Genomic DNA, 26,893 nt, shown 5'->3' on the forward strand with positions numbered 1-26,893 from the left:
ATATTAAGTATTAGAACACTAAAGATTTATCAGTTGGTGTGCATTTATGAAGCAGGGAACAGTGACAAGTACAAAATATCTTTCTTCACAAATAACCACACAGCATTTCCCTGGCTGCGTTTTTATTTAATAAAAGAGGTATGCTAAATTATTTAAGAAGCCAGTAAAGGTCCATGGAACAAGACAACAAAGTCAATAATTAAAAAAGAAAAAAATCAAGTTTATTTAATTCAAAGCATATCACGAAATATAGAATTGAAGGAAAAGAAACTAACGGCCAATGATGGAATGTGGATTAAAAAGTAAATTTTTGACTATCAAGTCCTCATCTATATTGGGGTCTCGGTGAATACCGAGGGGAGCTCCTACTTTGATAAGGAGAATAACGACCTCTAGAAAGGGACCTTGATCTTGACCTGCCGTAACTAGAACTTCTGGGCTTGTCTGCACGAACTCTAATATAAGCAGTTTCTCCCTGAAAAAGAAATGATTGGTATCAGTGCTGTTATCAAAACCTGTGGGAGAAAGTTTGAGTCCAAAATTAAAACAGCTAGTTTCTCATAGATAGCAAATGCTTGAGCACACAGTTTTGTTACTCTACTCTCTCAGCCTGAAGATACTGACTTCTGCAGGGTATGGTTCCACAGAATTAAGATACACTGAGAAACAAACATTCATATGACAGCACTGTGAATACTCACCAATGAGGTGTCACATCCCAGTTTTAAGTCATTTTAGCTGAAGTTCACAAATTACGTCATTCAGCTGGACTAGCAACCAGAGCTGATCTTTTCCTCCCTAAGCCAGAAGCAGAAGCCCTCGACTCAAATGCTTCAAAACACTTCACTAGATCATTACTGAAAAGAAAACTGTCACTGAGCCATGGGAGGAGATAATCACTTGGCCAAAAGGTAGGTGGTTTCTTACAAGGAGGGAAGTAAAGAAGAAAGGCAGAGAGATACAAAGAGGGGATTCTAGAGCTTGGCAACCTATTGTGAAGCAATTCTAATTGAATGGACAAGAGGCTAGTATTGGACCATGACAGCAACTGTTTGGTTGAAATCAGATTTGATCTGACAGAACAATTATAAATCAACATAAAGGTAGAAAACATGCAGTTACCTGAAGTACTCAGTAGTTGGCACTGGGTTATCTAGTAACAGAAAATACCGCCCAGGAATTAACAAACCTCTTTCTTCATTAGAAAGAACTCGAGGTGGCTCAGTGACTTGAACATTGTATTCCTAGGACCTGATTGCAAATCTAATCTAGATGCATTAGAAAAGAGTTTTATACATTCTGACTATAAAAGTTATATAACATGAACTTGAGGGATCTCTAACAAGTTTTAGTAAGTGCAGTTTGTAAAATAAAACTGTCCCTAGCTCATTTATCTTCACTTGTGATGCCCCATCTTCCCATTAAAATTATTAGACTATTTCTTTTGATAAAAGTGAAATTGAGGGCCTTAAAATCTGTCCCTTGGACATAACAGTTATAATGGACAACTGTTTTAACCATTCATTACCAGAAGCTGAGTGGATCACAAAGTACCATTAGATCATGCTCTTGTCTGTTAAAACTGGTTAATACACCAAGATCACACAGAAATGCACAGAATAACCTTTGGCTTCTCTTATTGCAAGCCGTCATCTTAAACCTCTTTTCCACTAATTCCTTCATCTGTACTTCCAACAATACCAATTCTTGGATTTTTGTCACCAAGACCATGCAGTCAGCTGCTTTGATCAACTTCCTGAACTTGCATCTCTTTCTGGAATTTTCCTATCACCTGTCATGTCCAAACCAAGCTCCTCTTGTTCATGAGGCCCACCTTTAAATTTTGCTCGACACTGACACCATTCATCTTCCCTCTCCATGCCTCTAACAAACCTCTAACAGATCACCCCTTGGCCTCTGACACACGAGAGAAAATAGGCCCAACTTATTCAACCTCTCCCTGTAGTCCAAACCCTCCAACCCTGGCAACATCCTTGTAAATCTTTTCTAAATCCTTTTAGGTTTCACAACATCCTTCCTGTAGCAGGGACGCCCAAATTTCACACAGTATGCCAAAAGTGGCCTAACCAGTCTCCTGTACAGCCACAACATGACCTCCCAACTCAATGCTAATAAAGGGAAAATAATGTAGGTACTCAGAAAACCAAGTGGTGTGATAACAGCATGATAGTAAAATGCTTAAGTTTCATCTGAGTGCCACTAAGTGCAACACGATTGGTTCAGCTGGATGAAAAGAGTTGCTATAGTGGCTAAGCAACATGAGTTAACTGTACCACCACACAAAATCTCATCCCCATCTTGCATGATGGAATCCAGTGTCACTGGAACCCAGTTTATTAAGCTTTATTCTCGACTATTCTAACATACTCAGCCAGCATCCCACATTCCACCCTCTGTAAACATGAAATCATCTTGACTTGCCCATGTCTTGACTTGCACCAAATCCCATTTACCAGTTACTCCTTTCATCACTGACCTACAAACTGGCTCCAAGTTACTCAATGCCAATTTAGAAAATGAATCCCTTCAAGGCTTAGCACCCACTTTACCTCTGTAATTTCATACAGCCTCACAATCTTCCAAGCTAACTGCAACTCTTGCCTCTTTAGTATTCTGGTATGAATGGCCTCACCTCCATCTGCCAAGACCAGGGCCTCCAAGCCCTCCATTTCTTCCTCTCGACACCTCCACCAGTACCCTTCCACTGACACTCTTATTTGTTTGGCTGAACTGGTCCGCACCCTCAACAATTTCTCCTTCCAATCCTCCCCCTTCCTCCAGATGAAAGGGGTAGCGACAGGCACCCACATGGGGCCCAGCTAGGCCTGCCTCTTTATCTGCTACGTAGACCAGTCCATCTTCCGGAGTTACACCGGCACCACTCCCCACCTCTTCCTCCGCTACAATGATGACTGCATCAGCGCCACCTCGTGCTCCCACGAGGAGGTCGAACAGTTCATCAACTTCACCAACACATTCCACCCTGACCATAAATTCTCCTGGACCATCGCTGACACCTCCCTCCCCTTCCTGGACCTCTCCATCTCCATCCACAAGGACCGACTCAATACTGACTTTTTTTTTTACAAACCCAACTCCCACAACTACCTGGATACACTTCCTCCCACCCTACTTCCTGCAAAAATGCTATCCCATGTTCCCAATTCCTCTGCCTCTGCCGCATTTGCTCCCAGGAGGACCAGTTCCACCACAGAACACCCCAGATGGCCCCCTTCTTTAAACACTGAAATTTGCCCTCCCACGTGGTTGAAGATGCCCTCCAACACATCTCATCTACGTCTCGCACCTCTGCCCTTAAACCCCACCCCTCCAACCGCAACAAGAAACCCCCCAGGTCCTCACCTTCCACCCCAACAACCTCTGCATAAATTGCATCATCCACTGATATTTCTGCCACCTACAAACGGACCCCACCACCAGGGATTTATTTCCCTCCCCACCCCTATCCGCCTTGTGCAAAAATTATTCCCTCCGTGACTACCTGGTCAGGTCCACATCCCATGACAAGCCACCCTCCCCTCCTAGCACCTTCCCCTGCCACTGCAGGAATTGCAAAACCTGCACCACACCTCCCCCCTCACCTCCATCCAAAGGAGCCTTCCATATCCATCAAGGTTTCACCTGCATTTCCACACGTCATTTATTGTATCCATTGCTCCTGATGTGGTCTCCTCTACACTGGGGAGACTGGACGCCTTCTCAAAGAGCGCTTTAGAGCATATCTCCGGGACACCTGCACCAATCAGCCCACTACCCCGTAGCCTAACAATTCTACTGCCCCTCCCACTCTGCCAAGGACATGCAGGTCCTGGGCCTCCTCCATCGCCACTCCCTCACCATCCGATGCCTGGAGGAAGAATGCCTTATCTTCCGCCTAGGTACTTGGACTTCACCAGTTTCCTCATTTCCCCTCCCCCCCACCTTAGTCCAGTTCCAATCTTCCAGCTCAGCACTGCCCTCATGACATGTCCTACCTGTAAACCTTCCTTCCCACCCAACCGCTCCACCCTCCTCTCCAACCTATCACCTTTACCCCCACTTCCATCCACCTATTACACTCTCAGCTACCTTCTCCCCAGCCCCACCCACCTTCCATTTATCTCTCCACCCCTGAGGCTCCCAGCCTCATTCCTGATTAAGGCCTCTGACCTGAAACGTGATTTTCCTGCTCCTCGGATGCTGCCTGAACTGCTGTGCTTTTCCAGCAACACACTTGCAACTCTGACCGCCAGCATCTGCAGACCTCACTGTCTCTTTAGTTGATTTCACCATTGGTAGTCACGCCTTTAACTGCTGACTCCTTGAGCCCTGGAATTTCTTAGCAAACCTCTCCCTGCCTCTAGCTTTCTTTCATCTTCTAAGATGTTCCTGAAAACCTACCACTGGCCAAATTTTTGGCCATTTCCTCATATACCTTTAAATGTAGCTTACCTCAATGTATTTTACAATATCAATGTAAAATCAATACAAGTTGTTGTTGAAGCTGCTGGTTCAGCTCTAAGCTAAAATCTCACTTAGTGAGGCTACAATGGGACTGAGGCACGTTTTTAGGGGAATCCTTACTCTGCATCTGATCTGGGAGTTAACAAAAGCACTAAATATCTGAGTTACATTCCTGTCAAATACAGAAACAAACACAAATAGGTCGAATGAAAATTGAGTTGTTGTGTAATTCTACGGAGATCAAAAGGTTTGAAGCCTGCTGAGAAACAGCAGTAGAGTTACAATTAGACTGCAGTGTCCCCAACAGCTGGTGCTTTGTTTCTGCTAATCATGATGCAGCAACTTCAGCTCAATTGGGAAGACTAGTGAAGACTGTATTTCAGAGAAAGGCAGTGGGGGCAGTGAAAATGGAAAGATGGTTATTTCTGAATGCCCTGACTGAAAATGCTGATAATTTGGTAATGGAAAAGATATTGACATTCTAAACTGAGACATCTCCCCAGATTCTAAGAAACATTTGAATTACTGTTGTAACATCTGGAGAACTGTATTTGCACAAGCTAGTCCATACTAGTATCAACTTCTAACAGAACATATTTCATGCACTTTTTGAATTATATATTGTAATAAAATAGCTGAACCAAACTACAGATCGAAATGTGTCTTTATTTCCTCTCCAACTTGCCCCCTACCCAGACATCCCTCAAATTTCATGCTATTGGTTTACCTTACTATGGATCGTAACTGCAATCACTAAGAATAGATTTTGGTTAGAGTAACCACTGGTAAGAGTAATGGGGAAACCCAAACTCTGAACATAACAATTCAGGGGAGTCTGGGTGATTTGTTCAGACTTCACGTTGCTTCAATCCATCTGCACTTTAGCTGCTATGACTGATCTGAGCCCAGAATCTCTTTTGGGCTTCTCATTATCTTCTAATCTTTCTTATCCTCCTCTGTGGCTACGCCACCTTTACTTCCCCTCCATTCCCATCAACAAACCATGGCTTCTACACATCCAAAGTTTCAACCTCTGACTGCTTCCTTACCCTCTGTCAATTAATAATAACCATCCCCTAATCTAAAAACGCTGCAAAACGCTCACTCTCAGATCCAACCAACTTTGGCTCTCCAACACAATGACATCACCAAACCTGTCAATTTCCTTAACCTTCTTTAACTTATGCAAATACCTAGAGTCATACAGCAAGGAAACAGACCCTTCGGTCCAACCAGTCCATGCCAAACATTACCCAAACCAATCAGTCCCACCTGCCTGCTCCTGGCTCACATCCCTCCAAACCTTTCCTATTCATATATCCATCCAAATGTCTTTTCAATGTTGTAATTATACCTATATTCACCATTTGCTCAGGAAGTTCATTTCACATGCGAAGCACCCTCTGTGTAAAAGAAATTGCCTCTTCAATCTCTTCTGAACCCTCTCCAGCTTGATAATTTCCTTCCTATAACTGGGCGACCAGAAGTGGAGACAGTATTCCAAAAGAGGCCTCACCAACTGCCTGCACAACCTCAACATGACCTCCCAACTCCTATATTCAAAAGGACTGAACAACAAAGGCAAGCGTACCAAACGCCTTTTTAACCACCCTGTCTACGTGTAACACAAACTTCAAAAAATTATGTACCTGCATTCCTAGGTGCCCCTGTTCTACAACACTACCCAAGACTCTAGCACTAACCATTTAAGCTCTAATCTTGTTTGTTTTACCAAAAAAGATTTTAAACTATTTTAGCTTCTTTGTTTCAGAATACTCTAGTAATAAGCCATGGCCCTCATATTCTGTTTTCACTTCGGATAACTACGTACATTTTCAATTGTGACGAGGTAATGAAGAATAATCAGTTCAATTCAACTTTTGCTTCTTACAATGCTTATTCTGATTTGGGCATGAAGCAATGGTAATTTTTACCCTGTACCTGGTGATGCTTCTGGTCTTTAGACGGATGTTTCTGTCTTGCAAGCTAACAGGCAAGACAAACAACTCCTTTGGAAATTATAAAGTGACTCTCAGAATCTGTTCACCCGAAGACTTAGTTGTGACACTTGGCTAAGTTGCATCGTTAGTAGTTTTCATGGATAAGAGGAGCTTGGTGGACTGGCAACACCAATATTTGCTATTCATTTCAAAATGCAGGAGGTAGTGGTGAGCTACCTTTCAGTATAGTGCTGTTACAGCAACCGACAATTCCAAATCAGGAAGGTCCGTAGATTTCAGTGGAACTTGCAGGTGGTCATGGTCTCATGTATCTGTAACCCCTTTACTTTGAGATGATAGTAGTCACAGGTTTGGAAGGCACTTGAATGTGCATCTTGTAAATGGTGCTCACTAATGGTACTGCCTTGGCGGGGGGGGGGGGGGGGGGGAACTATTTGTGGATGTGGTGCCAATAAAGCAGGAGAAAGTGAGGACTGCAGATGCTGGAGACCAGAGTTGAAAAATGTGGTGCTGGAAAAACACAGCAGGCCAGGCAGCATCCGAGGAGCAATAAAGCAGGTTTGCTTTGTCCTGGGTGGTGTTAAGCTTCTTGAGTGTTGCGTAGCACTTGTCCAGTGTGGAGTATTCCATCACACTCCTGACTTGTGCCTTGGAGTTGGTGACCTTTAGGAAGTCAAATGATGAGATATTTGCTGCAACATTCCTAGTCCCTGACTTGCTCTTGTAAACACTGTATTTATATGGCAGTCCAGTTCAGTTTCTGGTCAATGGTAATTCCCAGTATGTTAACAGTTGGATGTTCAGTGATGTAAACACCACTGAATGCCATGGGGCAGTGATTAGATTATCTCTTATTGGAGATGATCATGCCTGGCATACAGATGTTCCAAATGTTATTTGTCACTTTTCAACCCAAGCCTGAATACTGTCCAGGTATTGCTTCATTTGAACATAGATTGTTTCAGTATGAGGAGTCATGAATGGTGTTGAACATTATGAAGTCAAAAGCAAAATCACTAGGTGAATGGTCTGAGAATACTACCCTGAGGATCTCCTTCAGAAATGTCTTACAGTTCAGATTATGGATAACCACAACCATCTTCCTACTTGCCAGATATGACTTCATCAGTAAAGTTCCTTGATATCAGTCAGTCAAATGCAGTCACAGACCTCTGAAATTCAGCTCTGTTGTCCATGTCTGAACCCAGGCCAGGGGCTGATTGGTCAAGGAGGATCCTAAACTGGGTGTCAGTGCAGGTGCACTGTCGACAACACCTTCCATCACTTTACTAACATTAAGACAAGACTGATGGAGTTGCAACTGACAAGGTGGATTTGTTCTGCTTTTTGTGTACATGACACAACCTTGGAAATTTTTTTTTACATTGTTGGGTAGCTATCATTGTTGTAGCTCACTGCAACATCTTGGCTAGATGGCACAGCAGGTTCTGGAACAGAAGTCTTCAGTACTGTTGCCAGAATGTTGTCAGGGTCCATAAGCTTTCACAGTATCCAATGCCTCCAACTGTTTCTTGGGATCACGTGGAGTGAATCAAGTTCCCTTAAGATTGGTACCTGTGATGCTGGAGTAGGTCGAGATGGATCATCCACTCGGAACTTCTGACTGAACATTGTTGCAAATGTTTCAGCCTTTTCTTTTACACATATGTGTTGATCTGTTCCATCAAGGATGCAGATACATTTGGAGCCTCTTCCTCCAACAAGTTGTTTAACTGTCCACCACCACTCATGATTTGATGTGACAAAACTGTACAGCCTAGATCTGATCTGTTGGTTGTGGAACTGCTTAACTCTATCACTTGCTGCTAATGCTGTTTGGCACAAAAACAGTCATAGTCATAGAGATATACTGCACGGAAACAGACCCTTTGGGCCAACTCGTCCAAGCTGACCAGATATCCTAAATTAATCTAGTCCTATTTTCCAGCACTTGGCCCAGATCCCTTTAAACCCTTCCTATTCATATATCCATCCAGATGCCTTTTAAATGTTGTAATTGTACGAGCCTCCATCAACTCATCTGGCAGCTCATTCCATACACGCACCACCCTCTGCAAGAAAAAGTTGTCCCTTCTGTCCCTTTTAAATCTTTCCTCTCTCACCAGAAGCTGATGCCCTCTGGTTCTAGGCTCTCCCATCCCAGGGAAAAGACCATGTCTATTTACCCTATCCATGCCCCATGTGATTTTATAAACCTCTATAAGGTCACCCCTCGGTATGTGACACTCCAGGAAAAGAGCCCCAGTGTATTCAGCCGCTCCCTGTAGCTCAAACCCTCCAACCCTGGCATCTATTTTATAGCTTCACTAGGTTGACACCTAGTGTTTAAGGATGCCTGGCGTTACACCTGGTATGGCCTCCTGCACTCTTCATTGAACCAAGGCTGCTCCCTGGCTTGATTGTAATGGTAGAATGGTGGATAGGACGGCCCATAATGATGTAGGTTGTGTTGGAGTGTGATTCTGCTGCTCGCAGGCCATGTATGTCCAGTCTTGAGTTGCTAGATCTGTTTGGAGCCTTTGATTGTGCCACATGACATGATGCAAAGTATTATCAACATTTAGGCAGGACTTTGTCTCCACAAGGTCTGTGTGGTGGCCACTCTTACCAATACTGTCATATACAGATGCATCTGCAGCTGGCAGATTGGGCAGGATGAGGTTGAGTATGTTTTTTTCTCTTGTTAGCTCCCTCACCACTTGCTGCAGGCTCAGTCTGAGTAATCCCAAGAAATAAGGCAGTGAATAAACTGAGATTTGGAATAGATGATGTGTGTATATGTACTTTGCTTTTGCAAAGAACAGAATCCTTTGAATTATATATAGCTTCTTGCATATGCAAATGTGTCACACTGCAAGTCCAATTGACTGTCATAAATTGGATGCCAGATTAATTCTTTGCAGATTCATGATTACTCAACAAATGTCCGATTGCGTGATCACATTTAACATGAAGACACTGTGGTGCATGTTTCGCGAACATGAGCTGGTTGGCACTGTCACCACCTTACCTGGTGCAAACAGTTTTGTTTGATATGATTCGTCAGTCTTGCGAAGTTTGGTTTACATGCCTGGGGTCATATTGGCATCGAGATCACATTACTCACTTGTACGATAGGGAGATCACCTTTATCGCTTAGGTTTTTGTACAGCTAACATTTATGTCTGATCTCAAATGTACAATATGTTTTAAAATGTTAATCAAAATTTATTTTGTTATGGATAACCAGGCAGTGCTGATAACCTATAATAGGTTGGGTTGGGCATGAGTACCTCACCCAAGCTGAACAATTACCATGAACAGGTGGGCCAAGACAGTTTGTATTAATAAAGACCTGATAATTGGAAAAGTTAGTTAAACCATTCCGCACTTTTTCAACATCCACGGTTTGGTAACTGAATTAGCAACCATATGCACACCTGGTTCAGCTATTCCTTCACTGCTTATTCAAGGGGATGGAAGCCTAATATAGTAAGTCTACTGATAATTTAGGTGACATCAGCTAATTCAGAAATCAAGAATGAACACAAATCATTCTGATCAATCGATTTAACGTTAAAACACTGGCCACTCAGACTATCTATCTGGAATTTCCTAACAAGTATGTGCAGCTAAAACAAACTAACCTCATGAGAGCGAAACTTTGTATCATCAAGCTTCCGCACTGCGTAATCCATGTCCTCCTTACGGAGGAATTCCACCACTCCAGCACCTTCACCCAGAACATCTGCATAGCAAACATCACCAGCCTCTCGCATGTGATCCTTCAAATCCTGCCAACTGCCAGAGGGAGGAAGTCCTATACAAGAAGAGAGTTTGGAATGAGATCAGATGTGCTGAGCATACAAACTAGCAAAAAAGTTTGATTCAGAAGATTTCAAAAGTGAGAAAATAACATTTTACTTCAAAGGCCAATTTTGCCTCCCAACAGAATCACAGATTAGTAATTCTCAGTGTGTCAAACTATCTCTTAAGTGACTCCAGCCTTTGTGTGCTCTTGTTTTGCTGTTGACAAAAACTTTCTCCTGAAGCATTTGGATGATTGCTCCCCAAACAATGGATTTGCCATGCTAAGTGCTAGTCTGGGTAAGTGCTTTATAGGAATCTTCATCTTCACCCACAGGAGATATATTTGAAATATATGTGGCAAGTTATTTTAGCACAGCTTGCTCCATGACACATCCTGGAGTAATTTGCTATGTGGGCTGCTGAATTTTGTATTAAGAATTCTTGGTTAGTGAAAATATAATTCATTAACAGATCTGAGTAATAACAAATCAGCTGTCCTCAGAGTATGCCACAAAGATCATGTGTTTCACTTCCACAATTCGGTTTTGAACTCTGGTCTTTTTTTGAGAATTTCTTTAACAGGATTGAGGTGTTAAAATGTAGTAAAGCAAAATATACAATCATGTAACAACAAGATGCAAAAAGAAACAACTAATTCTGCAAATGAGAGACACCCAAATACCCACAGGGTTTAAGTCAGAGAGGACTGGATGCAGGCTGCAGAATAACATCACATCAGGACAATTAGTGATCTATGACTGGTAAAATAATGCAGCACCTTTGAAGACTGAATCCAGAAGGATATTGTCCCGTCCCAGCATTCTCTTCGATCAGTGTGAAAGGAACACATGGACCTCAGATGCATGTTCTCTCCATAAGGTCTGAAGCATTGGTCCAGGGGAGTCAATTCGCAAAGTTAGAAGAAATGTTGGAAATTGGGAGTATAACAGCAAATCACAGGTCAGTCAGCATATAAAGTAGAAAAAGAATTTGTAGAACAGTTTCAGTTCAGACATTAACTTGTCTTTTTCTCTTTAAGATGTTGACTGATCTAATGTATCTTTCTAGCGTTTTCTGGTTTTACTCTAAGCAATCAGTAGCAGTTCCTGAAGAATGATGATATTAAATAAAAAACTGAAATGCTGTCACAAATTACTCCAGTGCCCCTTTGACTGAGTTTTCTCCCATCTAGTCTGAGTTCCCAATCTTGAAAGTCATCCAGTGATTCCCACAGTAAAGTAGTCTTGTATGGACATTGGATAAGAAGTGAATTGCACTTGCCTATATTTGTTACTATCCAGACTAAAAACAGTTTGCTGTACAATGCCTAAAAGTGAAGTGCAGCCATTACAGCAAACCTGTGGAACGATAGCATTATAAGTAGCCAATGCCTTGAGGCTGGGGGTGGAGTAGTCGTAGAAAGGTTAACATTGGCAGGAAAAAATGGAAAATGGGAACAGTAAAAAAGCTTTTCTGGTACTGATTATTAATTTTTAAATTATATATTTTCGCTTACAGTTAAGATGCAAGATTTAAACAAAAATATGTAATGACCTGTACGATTTTTAAAAGTTCTGTTCTGATGATGTCCAGGGAAAGTGACATAATGCACATGTTATACTGTGCACTTTAGATCTGTAGCAGAATAAGTATCAGTACATAAACCCATGTATGAAGCTGCATACGATAATGATCTTCATCCTTAAACATATGAAGTTGCTTGATACCAGGAGTGTCCAAAGCTTTTGGTCCAAACTTAGGTCATGGTGCATATACGGTTCCTCGTTGTCCAATATAAAGGTTAAATGAATATTCCGGTTAACTGATGTTGACATTTTCATTTAGCATTTATTGTCAAATGCACCAACAGCCCTTTTCTAAATCTCCAAGATCATAAAATTTAAATAGTATGGAACATGTAATAGCAAACTGAAACCAAGTTGATTGGACTTTGTGGGTTCAATCGCCAGAAGTTGTGGGCCATCAAATGGACACCCCAGCTTTACATGGACATTCTATACTGAACGACCTTCCAATTGTATTCAGGTTTATAGCAAAAACATTGGCTGTCAAACATGAAACGGAAACAAAAACGCACCAGAGACAATGACCCTGAAATCTGATCTGCGGGCAGCTGGTCCTGGTCTTCCTCTAGATCCACCGCCGACTCCGCCAATTCCTCTCCCTCTCTGGAATTCCACCCGTAAACGATAGACTCCATAATCATAACCATTTCTTCCATAGACTGCGTCTTGTGCATCTCTGCCAATGCAAGGGGGGAGGAAGAAGTTAAGCCACAATTTTCCATCTATTTGGAAATTTCCTCCTATGTGTAACTCAAGGAAAGATCCAGTCAATGTTGCCACCAATAGGATGTCTATAATTGATCTATTTATTTCAGATGCTCCATAGGATTCCCAGCTGAGAAGTAAACAGATGGTCCTGTTGGCTGAACAGTGTCACCACAAGCTGCAAAGGTACACAGGTAAATGAGCACAAAAAGAAGTCTGGAGCTGAACCTAGGAAAAAAAATACAATTTTTTCAATTAAAACAGGTTATATTCAAGAGTGGAGAGAGTCCTTCTGAACTTCACTGAACTAGGCTGACCATTTAGTATGCAGCCAGCACATAGCTGAGTTTCCTAAAGTATTGGAATTGCACAATTTGTCTTCAATTTTCAAAGCTTCCAAGTGACTACAGTACAGACGCTCTAAAAGCACAATTCACAGATTTCAGCAAAGTCTAATGGTAATAGTGCTAAATTTTAATACTATATCCAATTAAACCTATGACGAAACATTTATCGTATATAGAAAAATTATTTTAAAATGTATAAACACAATGATAAAGTATTACTAATTATAGGTATGTCACTGGGGCTGGTAGAATGCTGCAAAGTCAATTGAGAAAATTGCTCATTATTAAAGCACACTAGTACTACTGTGATTTTATTTTGCTGTCTATTTTAATGAATGCAGAAAATAAATCTGGCATAATACTGTGGCTTGAAATTAAAACTTATTCTCATTCTATCATTATTCGAGATCGTATCTAAGGTAATCCTTTTACATTACCTTGATGCAAAGTATCCGTGCACATAGGCCTGAAAGCAGCTGAAAGTAAGGTCCAGCCACTTAGCAGAGAAAAGTAATTCAAAATCATGACTGTAATCTACACTGTCTCTACAGCAAAACCTGACAAATTATATGCATGATTGAATGCATTGCACTTGCATTAATTTGTCATATTAATTTGGCCACTTTTAGAATTATGCACTCAATGCTAGAAATCTGAAATAAAAACAAGTGCCAGATGAGCACTTTCTCAGCACTTATAGAAATAAAGTATGGATAATGTTTCCTGTAGAGAGCCTGTGAGATCTGAAGTCTTTTTCTTTTCAGGTGAGGTTGGATCCATTATGTGTCACCACATTTGTCCATAATTACAGTTTTAATTATAATACTACAAATTGTGTCTATGTTACTCCACATCTCAATAATATCTAAGCAACAGCTCCAAGATCCATAAGTTTTAAATAGTGCATAACCACATGCTATGGACATTTTCAGTTTCTTGACTTATGGGTTCAGTCTTAAAAATATTCAATATTAATGCAGCAGCCAAATTACTAAAGGCAGCAACAAGGAAATTGTTTTATGTTTCACAGCCTACCAAAGGGATAACGGAGGTCAAATTAAATTACAACAATAATGTCCTAGTATTGGGAGTGCCAGTCTGACTAGGGAAACATAAAGGATTTGTACTTTAATTCAGTCTCCACTTCACTCCATTTCTACCAATTTTACTCAATGTCGTATTTTCTATTTTCCTGAGCAAGTTAATTATCTTTGCACAAATGATTCAACACTCTTCAGTTCTCAGCCAAGCAGATATTATAAGTAAGTTATCCGCAGACATAGTCCACATAAAGATTTCACACATGAACCCGAAGCTGCATCACTCAACAACCAGAAGTACATTTCCAGCAGAAATGACTAGAAACCAATCTGAAATGGGACAATTTTTATGAGTCTAATTGTAATGCTGCTCAGAGTAGCAAACATAAGAGATCTTTAAGAGGTACAGTGGTAGTATCCCTTCTTACCAAAATGTTTTGTATTCAAGAGTCACCTGCCACAGAGGTGCCATAATATGTTCTAAGACTTTGACTAAAAGCGATCAAAACCAGATTTTTGTAAAAGCCATTTGGTTCACTAATGTTGTTTATTATTATGAAAACCCTGGAAAATCCTCCTTACGAGAATAGCTGGGGGATTTGTGCCAAAATTGGGAGATGTCTCATAAGCTAATGAAACAACAAAGAGTCTGTTTCCTTGTTGTATGACTCTATGACAGACTGACAGTTATATATTTGCAATCATACCTGACGATGTCCCATACACCACCATCACACAGTACGGCAAACCTATTAAATGTGTTAACACAAAGGCATGCAGTTGGTTGGAAGTGCCCTGGAAATTCTCAACATTTATTCCGGACCCAGGAGATCTCATGACATTGAATCAAATATGGGCAAGGAAAATCTGCTGGTTAATCACTTCTCCTCCATGTTGGGCACTATACAAAAGTTATACTGAGGATGGCAATGACACAAAATGTCCTCTGGGACAAGACTTTAATATCCAAAATCAATACTGGCTCAGTAGCATTACTACTGGTTGACCTGGCTGAATTCGAAAGGAAACAGCTGTTCGATTGGATCTGTGCAAGATCATCACCAAACCAACAAAATAGAAAATAACTTACTTGAGCAATCTCACTAATCCACCTGCCCTGGATGCATCTGTCCCTGACATCATAAGTAGGAGTGACCACCAACAGTCCTCATGGAGATGAAGTCCTGTGTTCACATGGAGGACAGCCTTCGTCGTGTTGTGTGGCACTACCAAATATTTCCAAATAGGATAGGTTTTGACCAAATGTAGCACATCATAACTGGCCATCCATGAAGCTCAGTGGGGTATCAGCATCCCAATCAGAATTCTAATCAATCACCATTACAATTAAAGTTCATGACTTGGCATAAATCCAACACTTCCATTACAGTAAAACTAAGGGATGAACCCTGGTACAATGAAGAGTGCATGCCAGGAGCTGCACAGGGCAGACCTAAAATGAGATGTTAACCTGGTATAACTACAGCAAAGGACTACTTTGTATGCCAACAGTGGAAGCAGCACTGAACAGACAGAGCTAACAGATCTTGCAGCCAACAGATCACATCTCAGCTCTAATGTCCTGCCACATTTAGTAATGAATAGTGGTGTTCAATTAGACAACTTGGTGAGAAAGCTCCACAAATATCCCCAACCTCAAAAGATGGAGGAGCCCTGCACATCAGTGTGAAGAGCAAGGTTGGGGGGGGAAAAAAAAGTCCAACTATCTTCAGATGAAAGGTAAAGTGGATGATATATCTTGACTTCCCTGAGGTCCCAGCATGAGAGATACCAGTCATCGGTCGATTCAACTCACTGATGCGATATCAAGAAACAAGTGAAGGCTTGGGATATTGCAAAAGATATGAAGATTTATGTTCCAGAATTAAGTTCGCTCCCTCATGAAGTTATTCCAGTATAGCTACAACACCGGCATCTACCTGACAATATAGAAAACTGCCCCCATATGTCAGTGCACAAAAAGCAGGACAAATCCATTCACTACTCAGTTAGTCCGCGCTTGACTATAAACAGTGATGGAATGGATTTCAACAATTCCATAATGCAGCGTTTGCTTAACAATAACCTAATCAATGTGGAAGAACCCAAACTGTGCCAGAGCCACTGAGCTCCTAACCTCAATACAGTCTTACGTCAAACAAGGACAAAAGAGGTGAACTCCAGAAGTGAGGTGAGACTGCCCTTTACATCAAGGCCACTTTGAGCAAAGATGTGATTGAGGAGCCCTAGCAAAACTGGGGTCACCAGGAATTGGGGGAAAATGGAGTTGAACATAGCACAAAGAAAGATGGTTGCATGAGTTGGACATCAATCATCACAATTCCAGGAGCTCCTCTGGGTAGTGTCAAACCCTCTTTAACTGTTTCTACCTTTTTTCCATAATAAAGTCAGAAGTGAAAATGCTTACTGATAACTGCGTAATGTTCAGCCCAACTCATGGTTCCTCAGTCAAAAAAACAATCCAGGACTACATGCAAGATTTAGGCAACATCTAAATTTGGGCTGATAGGTGGCAAGTAATGATCACATGACATGCTGGTCAGGCAGTGACCATCCACAACAAGAGAATCCAATTATCACCTCTTGACATCCAACATCATTACAATTGTTCAGTTCCTCCAGCTACAATAACATGGTGTTATCCACTGACCTGAAACGGATGTGGATGGTTGTACTCTGGTAACAAGAGTAGGTCAAGATTAGCAATCCTGCATTAGTAACTAATTTACTAACTTCTCAAAGCATATCCATCATCTAGAAGGCTCAAGACAGAGGTGTGGTGGAGTGCTCTCCACTTACCTAGATGAGTATAGCTCTAACAACAATAATTCTTCACAATTTAGGAACACATTTTGCATCTCAGCCACCACCCTAAACATTTACTTTTCAGGAAGTGACACAAAGTAGCAACAGTTGCATATCATCTGCAAGATACAATGCAACAATTCATGAAGACTCTTTTGACAGCATTTTCCAAATCCGTGACCTGTATCACCTAGAATGACAAGAGCAATAGATGCACAACAGCACCACAACCTGCAAGCTTCTCTTCAAGTTTCATATCATTCAAATTATATTGCCATTCCCTCAAAGTTGCTGGAAGTTCCTTCCTAACCATACTATGGGCGAAACTGCCCTCCAAGAACTGCAGGAGTACAAAAAGTGCCTCATCACCAATAATCACAAGGCAATAAATCCTGGCAGAGCCAGTGGCGCCCAAATCCTGTGGATGAATAACACAAAAGAATCTGGACTGATCCACATTCCAAGTTGAAACACAATGTAAAATCTGTGCCAGATGACTTTTTGCAAATCTTCAATAATTGCACTGCTTGACAAGGTCTGCATGAAAAATTATCTCAAGATCAATTTGATAGAAAGAGAGCATACGAATTGGGAATTAAATCAGTAACTCTATATAGGTCCAAGAACTGAAGTCAAGATTGGTCCAGTTTGTGCAACTTACCTACTATTTTAGTCTTGTGGGCAATACCATTCAGGTTCTGGTTATTCCAGTGAAAATATATTGCGAACTCTGATTTTAAGTAGGTGTATAGCATTGCAACTTGACAACAGGGACAGCATGGGGGCTCAGTGGTTAACACTGCTGCCTCATAGCACCAGGGACCTGGGTTCAATCTCGCCTTGGCTGACTGTCTTGTGTGGAGTTTGCACATTCTCCCAGTGTTTGTGGGGGTTTCCTCCCACAATCCAAAGATGTACAGGTCAGGTGAATTGACCACACTAAATTGTCCATAGTGTTAGGTGCATTAGTCAGGGGTAAATGTCGGGGGTTGGGTTACTCTTCAGAGAGTATGGACTTGTTGGGTCAAGTGGCCTGTTTCCACACTATAGGGAATCTAATCTAAACTTACAGAGGGTCCTCACAACCATTTGAATGTTATATGAACTTCAAGAACTCTAAAGCAAATGTACGTCTTGTTGATCAACTAAGTGTTTTAATCTTTAAATTGCTGTGTTATCCTTTAACTTTCAGAAACACATGTATGTGCACAGAAGACTTTCTTCCTGCATCTTACCTTCAAAATTAATCAATGACTGAATAGTTAAAAAATATTCAAAAGGATACAAAAGCACTCACTGAGCTGCTGTATGACAAAGCTTAAAACCCTATAAAGTTATTATTTTTACGACGCTTAGAAAATCCTTTGTGCAATGTACCAAATTTACCACAGTTACTTAAATGATGAACTACAAATCTATTATATGCCTGTAATGTAGGCATTCTGCATTGGTTTTTAATTTTAATTAGCTATTATCCTAATTTTATAATTTAGTCTACCACTTCCCTGATTGTTATATATGTTTGCATATTTTTAAACCTGATCATTTAAGACTATATGTGAACTCTTCAATGTAGGTCACAATACAATTCGATCTTTGGGCTGCAAAGATATTTTGAAAATAAAATACCTGTTATTACTGTAAATGAATATTCTTGGCTTTCATTCATAAGCATCAGACAATATATCGAGCCAGGCATGTAGCTCCTCTCTTAAAGCAAGTAATCAACAAAATGTAATTAACCACATGAATCTCAACAAGCATCAGAATAGCGAGAGACTACTGGCTATTACACAACCAGAAGGGCAATACTCCACAAGCATGATGCAGGCTTCTGTGAAAGCAGGTACTCACTGTTCCCATTAAAGTTATTTCTCAATTACATATACACAAAAATATAATTATAATTGCTGAATTAGAAAAAAACCATAATATTTAGCAATAAGCCCTGCAAGTGCAACTATGAATATTATCTGTTTAGGTCAATATCATACTCATTAATATGCATATTCATGCGACTAAAACTTCAGTTTCTGAAGTGTACATCACTTTCTCAAAGGTACACACTGTACTTACCAAAGTCCAAACAACTTCAGTTTAGATTGGCATGACTAAGACCCCTTAAGACAACATATGGCCAGGAGGGTAGTTTGTTCTATGCAATTTACCAACAATAACTACACAGAATCATAAGAGTGCATCTATTATAATATTCCAAAGCATCTCACAGTAGGCTACCAAACACAATGTGACACCAAGTTGCACAAGAAGCTTAGGTCTTGGCAACTGAATGTTTAGCCACAAGTGGTAGAGATATTAAAATTAGAGACCCGCAATAGGTTTGAGTTGGAGGCATGTACAGACCTTGAAGAGATAAGATGGGATGAGGCTGTGTTTGAGTAAACAGTGATGTGAATTTTTAAAATTGAGCCATTGTCAAACTGGGAGGCAATACATCAAACATAGAGACAACAGGTGAAAAATTCCATCCATTCAATTTTGGTGCAGGATGATATGGACTGCAAATCTTCAATACAATTATGACTGATTTCTCTCAACTCCACTCCATATCCCTCAACTTGCCAAAGTACCAAAACAAAAGTCTGTCCATCACAGCCTTAAATATTTTCAAAAACAGAGCATCCACAACCTTCTGCGGTAGAGAATCATAAAGAGTCATGAATCTCTTGATGTTTGCTCATCTCAGTCCTAAACAAACATTCCTTTATCCTGAAACTGTACTTTCATATCCTAGATTCTCCAACACCCCCCTCCCCCCCCCCCCCCCCCCTCAGTGTTTACCCTGTTAAGCCAATTCAGAATCTTTGCATTTTAACGAGGTCACTACTCATTCATTTAAACCCAGAATTTGGGCCAAGTATACTCAGATTCTCCCATGTTCTATTCAACTCAGACCAACTTATCCATAGGATATTGGTTTAAAGGACTATCTGAAGCAGAGTGGAAAGATTATTGTTCACATGCACCTGAGGAAAAGATGGCTTTTATATCTTCATCAGCTCCTTTCAGTACTGCAGGTCCACATGGTTTAAAATCCAATTAAGCAGAATGGAGTAGTGGGTTTACTCAGTTCACCCCTCAAATCTATGGTCACCTTTATTAGAACTCTGTACATGAATCCCTCCAATCAGATTTCCACTCCTAACAACTCTCATTTAAGTCACTGATTCAGTTGAGGGGCATGAACAAAGATAAATTATACCTTCTTATCCTTCTCAGCATGGCTGTTGTCTTTGACACTGGCACCTCCAGAATCCCACTCTAAATCTGGGTAGGACTGTACTTGCCTGGTGCTATTCTTAGCAATCAATTGTAGTTGGTGAAACACATGCAAAGGTTTCTCCTCTTGCTCCAATACCATCACCTCTGGTATCCTCTAAAGATCTATTTTTGCCCCTCTATTTCTCACCTTTTTTGCAATCGCTTGACATCATCTGAAAACAGTGTCAGTTTTCATTGGACACTGATGACACACAATCTCGTAAACACCTATCAACTCTTCCACTGTCTCTAAAATTATCAGACTTGCCTGTTGTAAATACTGAATCAGCAGAAATATCCTCTGACTGAATGTCAGGCAAGTTAAACAGTCATCCATGGTCCCTCTCCGTTCCCAAACCACAAATTCCAACTTTATTGTTAGCAAATATCCGAGGTTGTACCGGATAGTTTGCTATTGTTTCATATTTGATGTCAAGATAAACTTCTAACCACATATTCATATCATCACCAAGCACATGTTTTGTGCACTGTAACACTACCCAGCTCTGCCCATCTCAGCTCATTTGTGCCTTTGTTACCTCGAGGTTTGCTATTCCAACATTCCAAATTCAAATTCACTTATTCTACAGTCCATAAATGTCAGATCATCTAAAACTCTGCCATCCATCGTTCTTACCTGCCAAGTGACATTTCACCATCAGCCATGTGCTCACTGACCTCTACTGGTGCCCAATTAAAAAAAGCCTTAAGTTTAAAATTCTCACTGTTGTTTTCAAATCCCTCCATGCTTCATACTTCTCTTTCTCTGTAACCTCCTTGAGCCCACAGGGCTCCAAAGCATCTGTGCTCCTGTAATTCTAGCCTCTGGAATTCACAACTTTAAATGGCTGTCTTCAAGTGCCAAGGTCCTAAGTTCTGGCACTCTCTTTAACCTTTAACATTTGTATCTTTCTCGAAGGCCATCCTTTAAAACTATCCCTGACTAAAATTCTGATAATCTCCCCTAATATTGCCTAATGTAGCCTGGTATCAAATGTAGTTTTATTAAACTTCTGTGAAGTATTCTGGGACAGTTTATGTTAAAGACACATTCACAAACTGTTGCATCCCATTGCTGCATGAGCTAAAGAATACAATTGCTAGTTGGTCATTACATAACTGACATGAACAGACCACTGCTGTTGCTACTTGACAACCAACCTCAAATATTCCTACTCATGTTACACAAATACAGCTCCTATCCTTGCTGAACAATAGCTGGAAGTGCAGAATTTCAACAGCAACTCTGCCATTTAATGAAGGTGACTGTATTTATGACTGCATTCAAATACCATGGTCTTCAGGAAATGCTTTTCAACAGATGCTGTTCTAAGCTTTAGAGTTTCTTCACAACTATCCTATGGATACTTTCATTCAGAACTAACCAGTGCGGTTTAACATTTGCTTGCTGTCAGTTTGATGACCCAATCCAATTGTTCATCTCAGGTTTGTCAGTCACCAACTAAGAAACAAGACAATTCTATCCTCTAAGTCGAACAGACTGGGGCTTTTTCCCCCCTGCAGTATTGGAGATTGAGATTTATAAATTCATGAGGGGCATGGATAGGTTAAACAGCCAAGGTTTTGTTTCTAAAGGTAGTGGAGGCCAAAACTAGAGGGAATAGGTTTAAGGTGACAGGGGAAAGATTTAAAAAGGACTTGAGGGATAGCTTTTGCACACAGAGGGTGAGGCGTGCATGGAATGAATGGCTAAGGAAGTGGTGGAGGCAGGTACAATTACGACATTTAAAAAGCATCTGGATGGGTATACAAATAGGAAGGCTTTAGAGGGATATGGATCAAATGCTGGCAAATGGGACTTGGGTCAGATTGGAATGACTGGTTGGCAAGGGTCTGTTTCCATGCTGTAAGACTATGACTCTGACTCTACTTATCATTTTTCCTCAAGCCTAAAAACTCTGTTTAATCAGTCACGGATTTCAAATAATTGGCAAAAGAACTAGAATGAAAATGGCGATAAACCATTTCATTCAAAATTGTAGAATCTGAAAAGGTAATGGAATCAGATTTCATAGGCAGCTTCAAAAATCATTTGGTAAAATGGTTGAAGATAGTTAATTTGCAGAAATTTTCTTTTTTGATTAATTCTCAGGTTGTGGGAATTACTGGTTGGGTTAACATTCATTGCCCATCCTAATTGCCCTCAAGAAGGTGTTGGAGAATTGCCTTCCTGAACCACTTTAGTGCATATTTCCAAGTCAGGATGGTGAATAGCTTGATAGGAATTTGTAGGTGATGCTGTTTCCATGTATATGCTATTACATCTAAAGCTGCAGGGATGTGGAACTAACCTGGGCAGCTCATTCAAACAGATATCAGACACAATAAGCTGAATGGTCTCCTTAGTGCTGTAAGATGTGTTTGTGCTGCTCTGGTTCAAGTCAACTAAATCAGTAAAGACCGAGAATAAAACTGGTCAAGAGGGCACAGAACTACATTAGGCATTATAATTATATGATAGCTCAGAATAACTGACTCTAACTTGTTTGAACCAAATGGCTGGGGCTTGGAGCCACATTTCAATACTTTAAGCTATTTACTTTGATAACCTAGTACAGTATAAGAAAGTGTTGTATCCTCTCAGGCACATTAATACACCGTCTGTCTATTGCAATGGATTAGGTGGACAATGTTCTGATGGCAATATTCAAAGGAGAAATTCCCTCAATGCCATCACTAGCATTCCTTCCTCAAAGAGAATATCCTGGAAAAGATGAACTCATCATCACATTAGTTTTTTTTGGAATATGTTTGCAAAACAGCTGTATGTTTGCTTACATAAATCCCTATTTAAATTAATGAAACATTTGAAATGAAAAAAATTGGTATATAAAGGCAAGTTGGTAGTTAACAACCATATCTTGTTCATATAACTTTACATGTACAAAAATATATTTTTGAATAGATCCTTTTACATAAATGAAGGAGGGAGTACAAAAATTGTACACATCAAAATCTTTTCTAAATGAAATGCACTACCAACTTCAAAAGTAACCCCACTATCACAAAATATATATCAACACATTTATTACAAGTACTAAACATGACACTTTTTCTGAAATCAAAAAGCTTAGATTTGTTATTTCAGCTTTGTTACATGACTTAACCACTGTTCATCGAGTTCTGGATCCTTTTGGCAGAAATAAACATTTCTTCAAATGTGAACAGTTGCTCCCCCTGTAATTTTACTTCATTCTAAAAATCAATATCCTCAAGTATTGGCACCCAGGGCAAGAGCTGTGAATTTTGCACAAAGTTAAATCGTATAGCACCTGATGGACCAACAGACAAATCCACTGCCTCATGTAGTATAGACACAGATACATGAAGAAGGTCTCAGATTCAACACTGATCCATGATGAAGTCATGAGTTATCAGCAGCAATTCAACTGACCCCTCTCTTATATGGCAGTTTCATGACAGTAATATGAATAATGGCAAAGGTGGAATTTCTGAGTGGACAATACAATAAATGTCATAAATATACTTTAGACTTAAGGAATGAGTCAGCAACCAGTCAGAAAATCAGAATGAAAAGGATGAGAAAAATTGTTAGGTGATAATTTTCCTGTCCATATAAATGCCATTCTTCATTTAGTAGTCCTCAAAGAGATTCATTGGCTACTCCTATAGCCAGAAAGTCCAGGTGCTTCCCAGTTTTAAAACTCAAGCCAAAAGTAAATCGGATATATTTTGTTTGTTGCAGCAACATTTGGAAATTCTTATTTCAGATTTCCAAGGAATCAATCTGCACAATCCTTTATTTTGAAAAAAAAATCTTACAACTTTTAAATGAACTTATACATATATTAAAGCTTTTTTAAAAAATACATGCTAAACATGAATGAAACGTGTTTAATCTAGCAGCTGGAAAAGTGATATCACAGGTATAATTATAAAGAAAAATAACTATGTCATAAATCTTTAAAAGGAAACCTGACTGAACCAGGTGGGATTCCAGGATTTGAAAAGTGACTAAGGTTATAGGGGATTTTGAGACCAAGCTGGGTTCAGGATTAACTTTTCGAATAGAGCTGGGTTTGGTACAGAATTTGGGACTGGTCCCAAGGTTCAGGGAATGAGCAAAATTTGTGATTGAGATTTAGATTTTAGGGAAGTTTTAAGTGGGTTTAGGATTGGGATTTGTAAATTAGTACAGTGTGGGAGCAAGATTTGGGGATTTGGCCAGGCATGGGATCAGGATTAGGCTGGGCGCAGGATGGGGATTTGGGATTAAGCAAGATGTGGGATCGAGATTTGGGTTATTAGGGTGGGCATGGGAATGAGATTTGGGTACTAGGCAAGGTGTCGGATCAAGATTCAGGAATTAGGTTGGGTTTGGGAATTAAATTTGCGATTGGGCTGGTGTGAGATTGAAATTTGGGAACTAGGTCGAGTTTGGGATTGAAATTGTGGATTAGGTTGAGTTTGTGATTAAAATTTGGGAACAGGCTGAGTTTGTGATTAAATTTTGGGGGATCAGGTTGGGTTTGGGATTGAGATTTGGTGATCAGGTTGGGTTTGGGATTGAGATTCAGGAATTAGGTTGAGTTTGAGATTTGGGGATTAGGTGGAGTTTGGGATTGAGATTTGGTGATCAGGTTGGGTTTGGGATTGAGGTTTGGTGATCAGGTTGGGTTTGGGATTGAGATTCAGGGATTAGGTTGAGTTTGAGATTTGGGGATTAGGTGGAGTTTGAGATTTGGGGATTAGGTGGAGTTTGGGATTGAGGTTTGGGATTGAGATTTGGGGATTAAGACAAGTTTCTGGCGAAAATTTGTGGATTAGGTTGGGTTTGGGATTGAAATTTGGGGATTAGGGCAGGGTTGGGATTGAAATTTGTAATCATGTTCGGTTTGGGGATTAGCCTTGAATCAGAAATTCTCATTATTGAGCAGATTTCCTCTCCAACGAGTTGCCTCGCGGCTGGACCAGGCCTGGCGTGGTTACCTCGGATCCTCGAACTCCACGAAGGCGAATGGCGGGGACCCGCGTTTATTCTTCAGGTCGATGTCTCGAATTTTCCCGTACTTGTAGAAGATATCTTCGATATCGCGGATCCGCACGTCGGTCGGCAGGTTCCCAACGTAGATACGGCTCTCGCCGCTACTGGGGCCTCCCCACCGGTAGTTGGCCGACATCGTCCCTTCAGAAAACCGTGCCTGCAAACAAGACAGGACAAATGAGGATCACTGATCACCACAGCCCGAGGCCTAGTTACCAGGACCGTCTCCTCACCGGGCCCGGTAACTCGGACTTCTCCAACACCACAGTTACCCTCACTCCCGGCCCCGGCCTACCGACCGTCGACACTCACAGGGATTTCGGAGAGTGTTTGTCGTGAAGCCTCAGCTCTGGGCGTGAGTCAGTCCGTCCCTCCGTCCGTCCGAGCGTCCGCCGAAAGCCACTTCCCGCCGCCTGGGGAGGGGGGGTGGGGGGGAAGGGCGCAAGCGCGGCCACTAGCGGCGGGAGACCGCAGTGCACCCACTGACACACGCTGTGAATGTGGGGGCGTCGGTGTTACATTAGCGGTGGACAAAGTTAAAAATCATATAACATCATGTTATCGTCCAACAGGTACAAGCTTCCGGAGCACTGCTCCTTCTCCTAACATACATTCATTGACACACTCTCGCTGACTACCCTACCACACACTCACTCACTAATATACTCGAACAAACACTAACACTGGCACACTCTTTGACACAATGACATTCTAACACACGGTCACTAATACACACTCACTAAGTAATATCAACTAACAAACTCTCTAACATACATACTCTGCAAGACACACTTACTGGCGCACTCTTTAACACACAATCTAACTAGTGAGTTGGAGGTGCCGGTGTTGCACTGGGGTGGACAAACTTAAAAACACACATCAGATTGTAGTCCAACAGGCTTATTTGGAAGCACTAGCTTTCAGAGCGCAGCCACCTGATGAAGGAGCAGTGCTCTGAAAGATAGTGCTTCCAAATAAACCCGTTGTACTATAACTAAAACACACTCACTCACTGACACACTCTAGCATTCTCATGAACTAATGGACACACTCGCTGACACACTAACACACACTCACTGACACGTCCTCTATCACACACCCACTAATACACATCAACTAAAAAACTCTCTAACAAACACACTCCATAACACACACTCTTTAACACCCTCACTAATTAATACACACTCACTGACATACTAATACACTCTCATTGACACACTCCCTAACACTGACACACACTCACTAATACACACTCAGTGACAGTCTCTTACACACACTCACTAACACACTCTTTAACACACACTAAAACACAATCAATGACACACACTCACTAATACACACCCACTGACTCACTCTCTAACACACACTAACACGCACTCACTAATACACTCTCACTAATACACACTCACTGACACTCTCTAACACACAGTCAGTAACACATTCTCTTAACACACACACTAATACACAATCACTGACACAGTCTGTAACACACACTCACCAATAGATACTCACTGACATCCTCTCTAACGCATTCACTAATACACATTTGCTGACACACTCACTAACACACTTTCTAACACTCATGAATACACAATCGCTGACACACTCTAACACACACTGACTAATACACACTCACTCACTGACACACTCTAATGCACTCACTAATAAACACTGACACACTCTAACACATTCACTAATACACACTCACTGATACTGGAACACACTCACTAACACACTCAACAACTAATACACATGCACTCTAATCCATTCACTAACACACTCACTAATACACACTGACAGACACCATTGACATACTCTAACACAC

At 40.9% G+C, this 26,893-nt stretch overlaps 1 protein-coding gene across 1 annotated transcript; it reads right to left on the minus strand.

Annotated features, from left to right (window-relative positions):
- Nucleotides 1-199: 199 nt before the first annotated feature.
- LOC140487870 (serine/arginine-rich splicing factor 1A-like) lies at nt 200-25,501 on the minus strand. The gene is made up of 5 exons (XM_072587236.1): nt 25,381-25,501; nt 25,014-25,225; nt 12,355-12,518; nt 10,094-10,266; nt 200-475 (listed from the first exon to the last, which is right to left on the minus strand). The coding sequence occupies exons 2-5, from the start codon at nt 25,202-25,204 to the stop codon at nt 326-328; spliced, it is 678 nt and encodes a 225-aa protein (XP_072443337.1). The 5' UTR covers nt 25,205-25,225; nt 25,381-25,501; the 3' UTR covers nt 200-325.
- Between the last annotated feature and the right edge of the window lie 1,392 nt (nt 25,502-26,893).

Source organism: Chiloscyllium punctatum, chromosome 17 (assembly GCF_047496795.1).
Source record: "Chiloscyllium punctatum isolate Juve2018m chromosome 17, sChiPun1.3, whole genome shotgun sequence".
NCBI classification, from domain to species: Eukaryota; Metazoa; Chordata; class Chondrichthyes; order Orectolobiformes; family Hemiscylliidae; genus Chiloscyllium; species Chiloscyllium punctatum.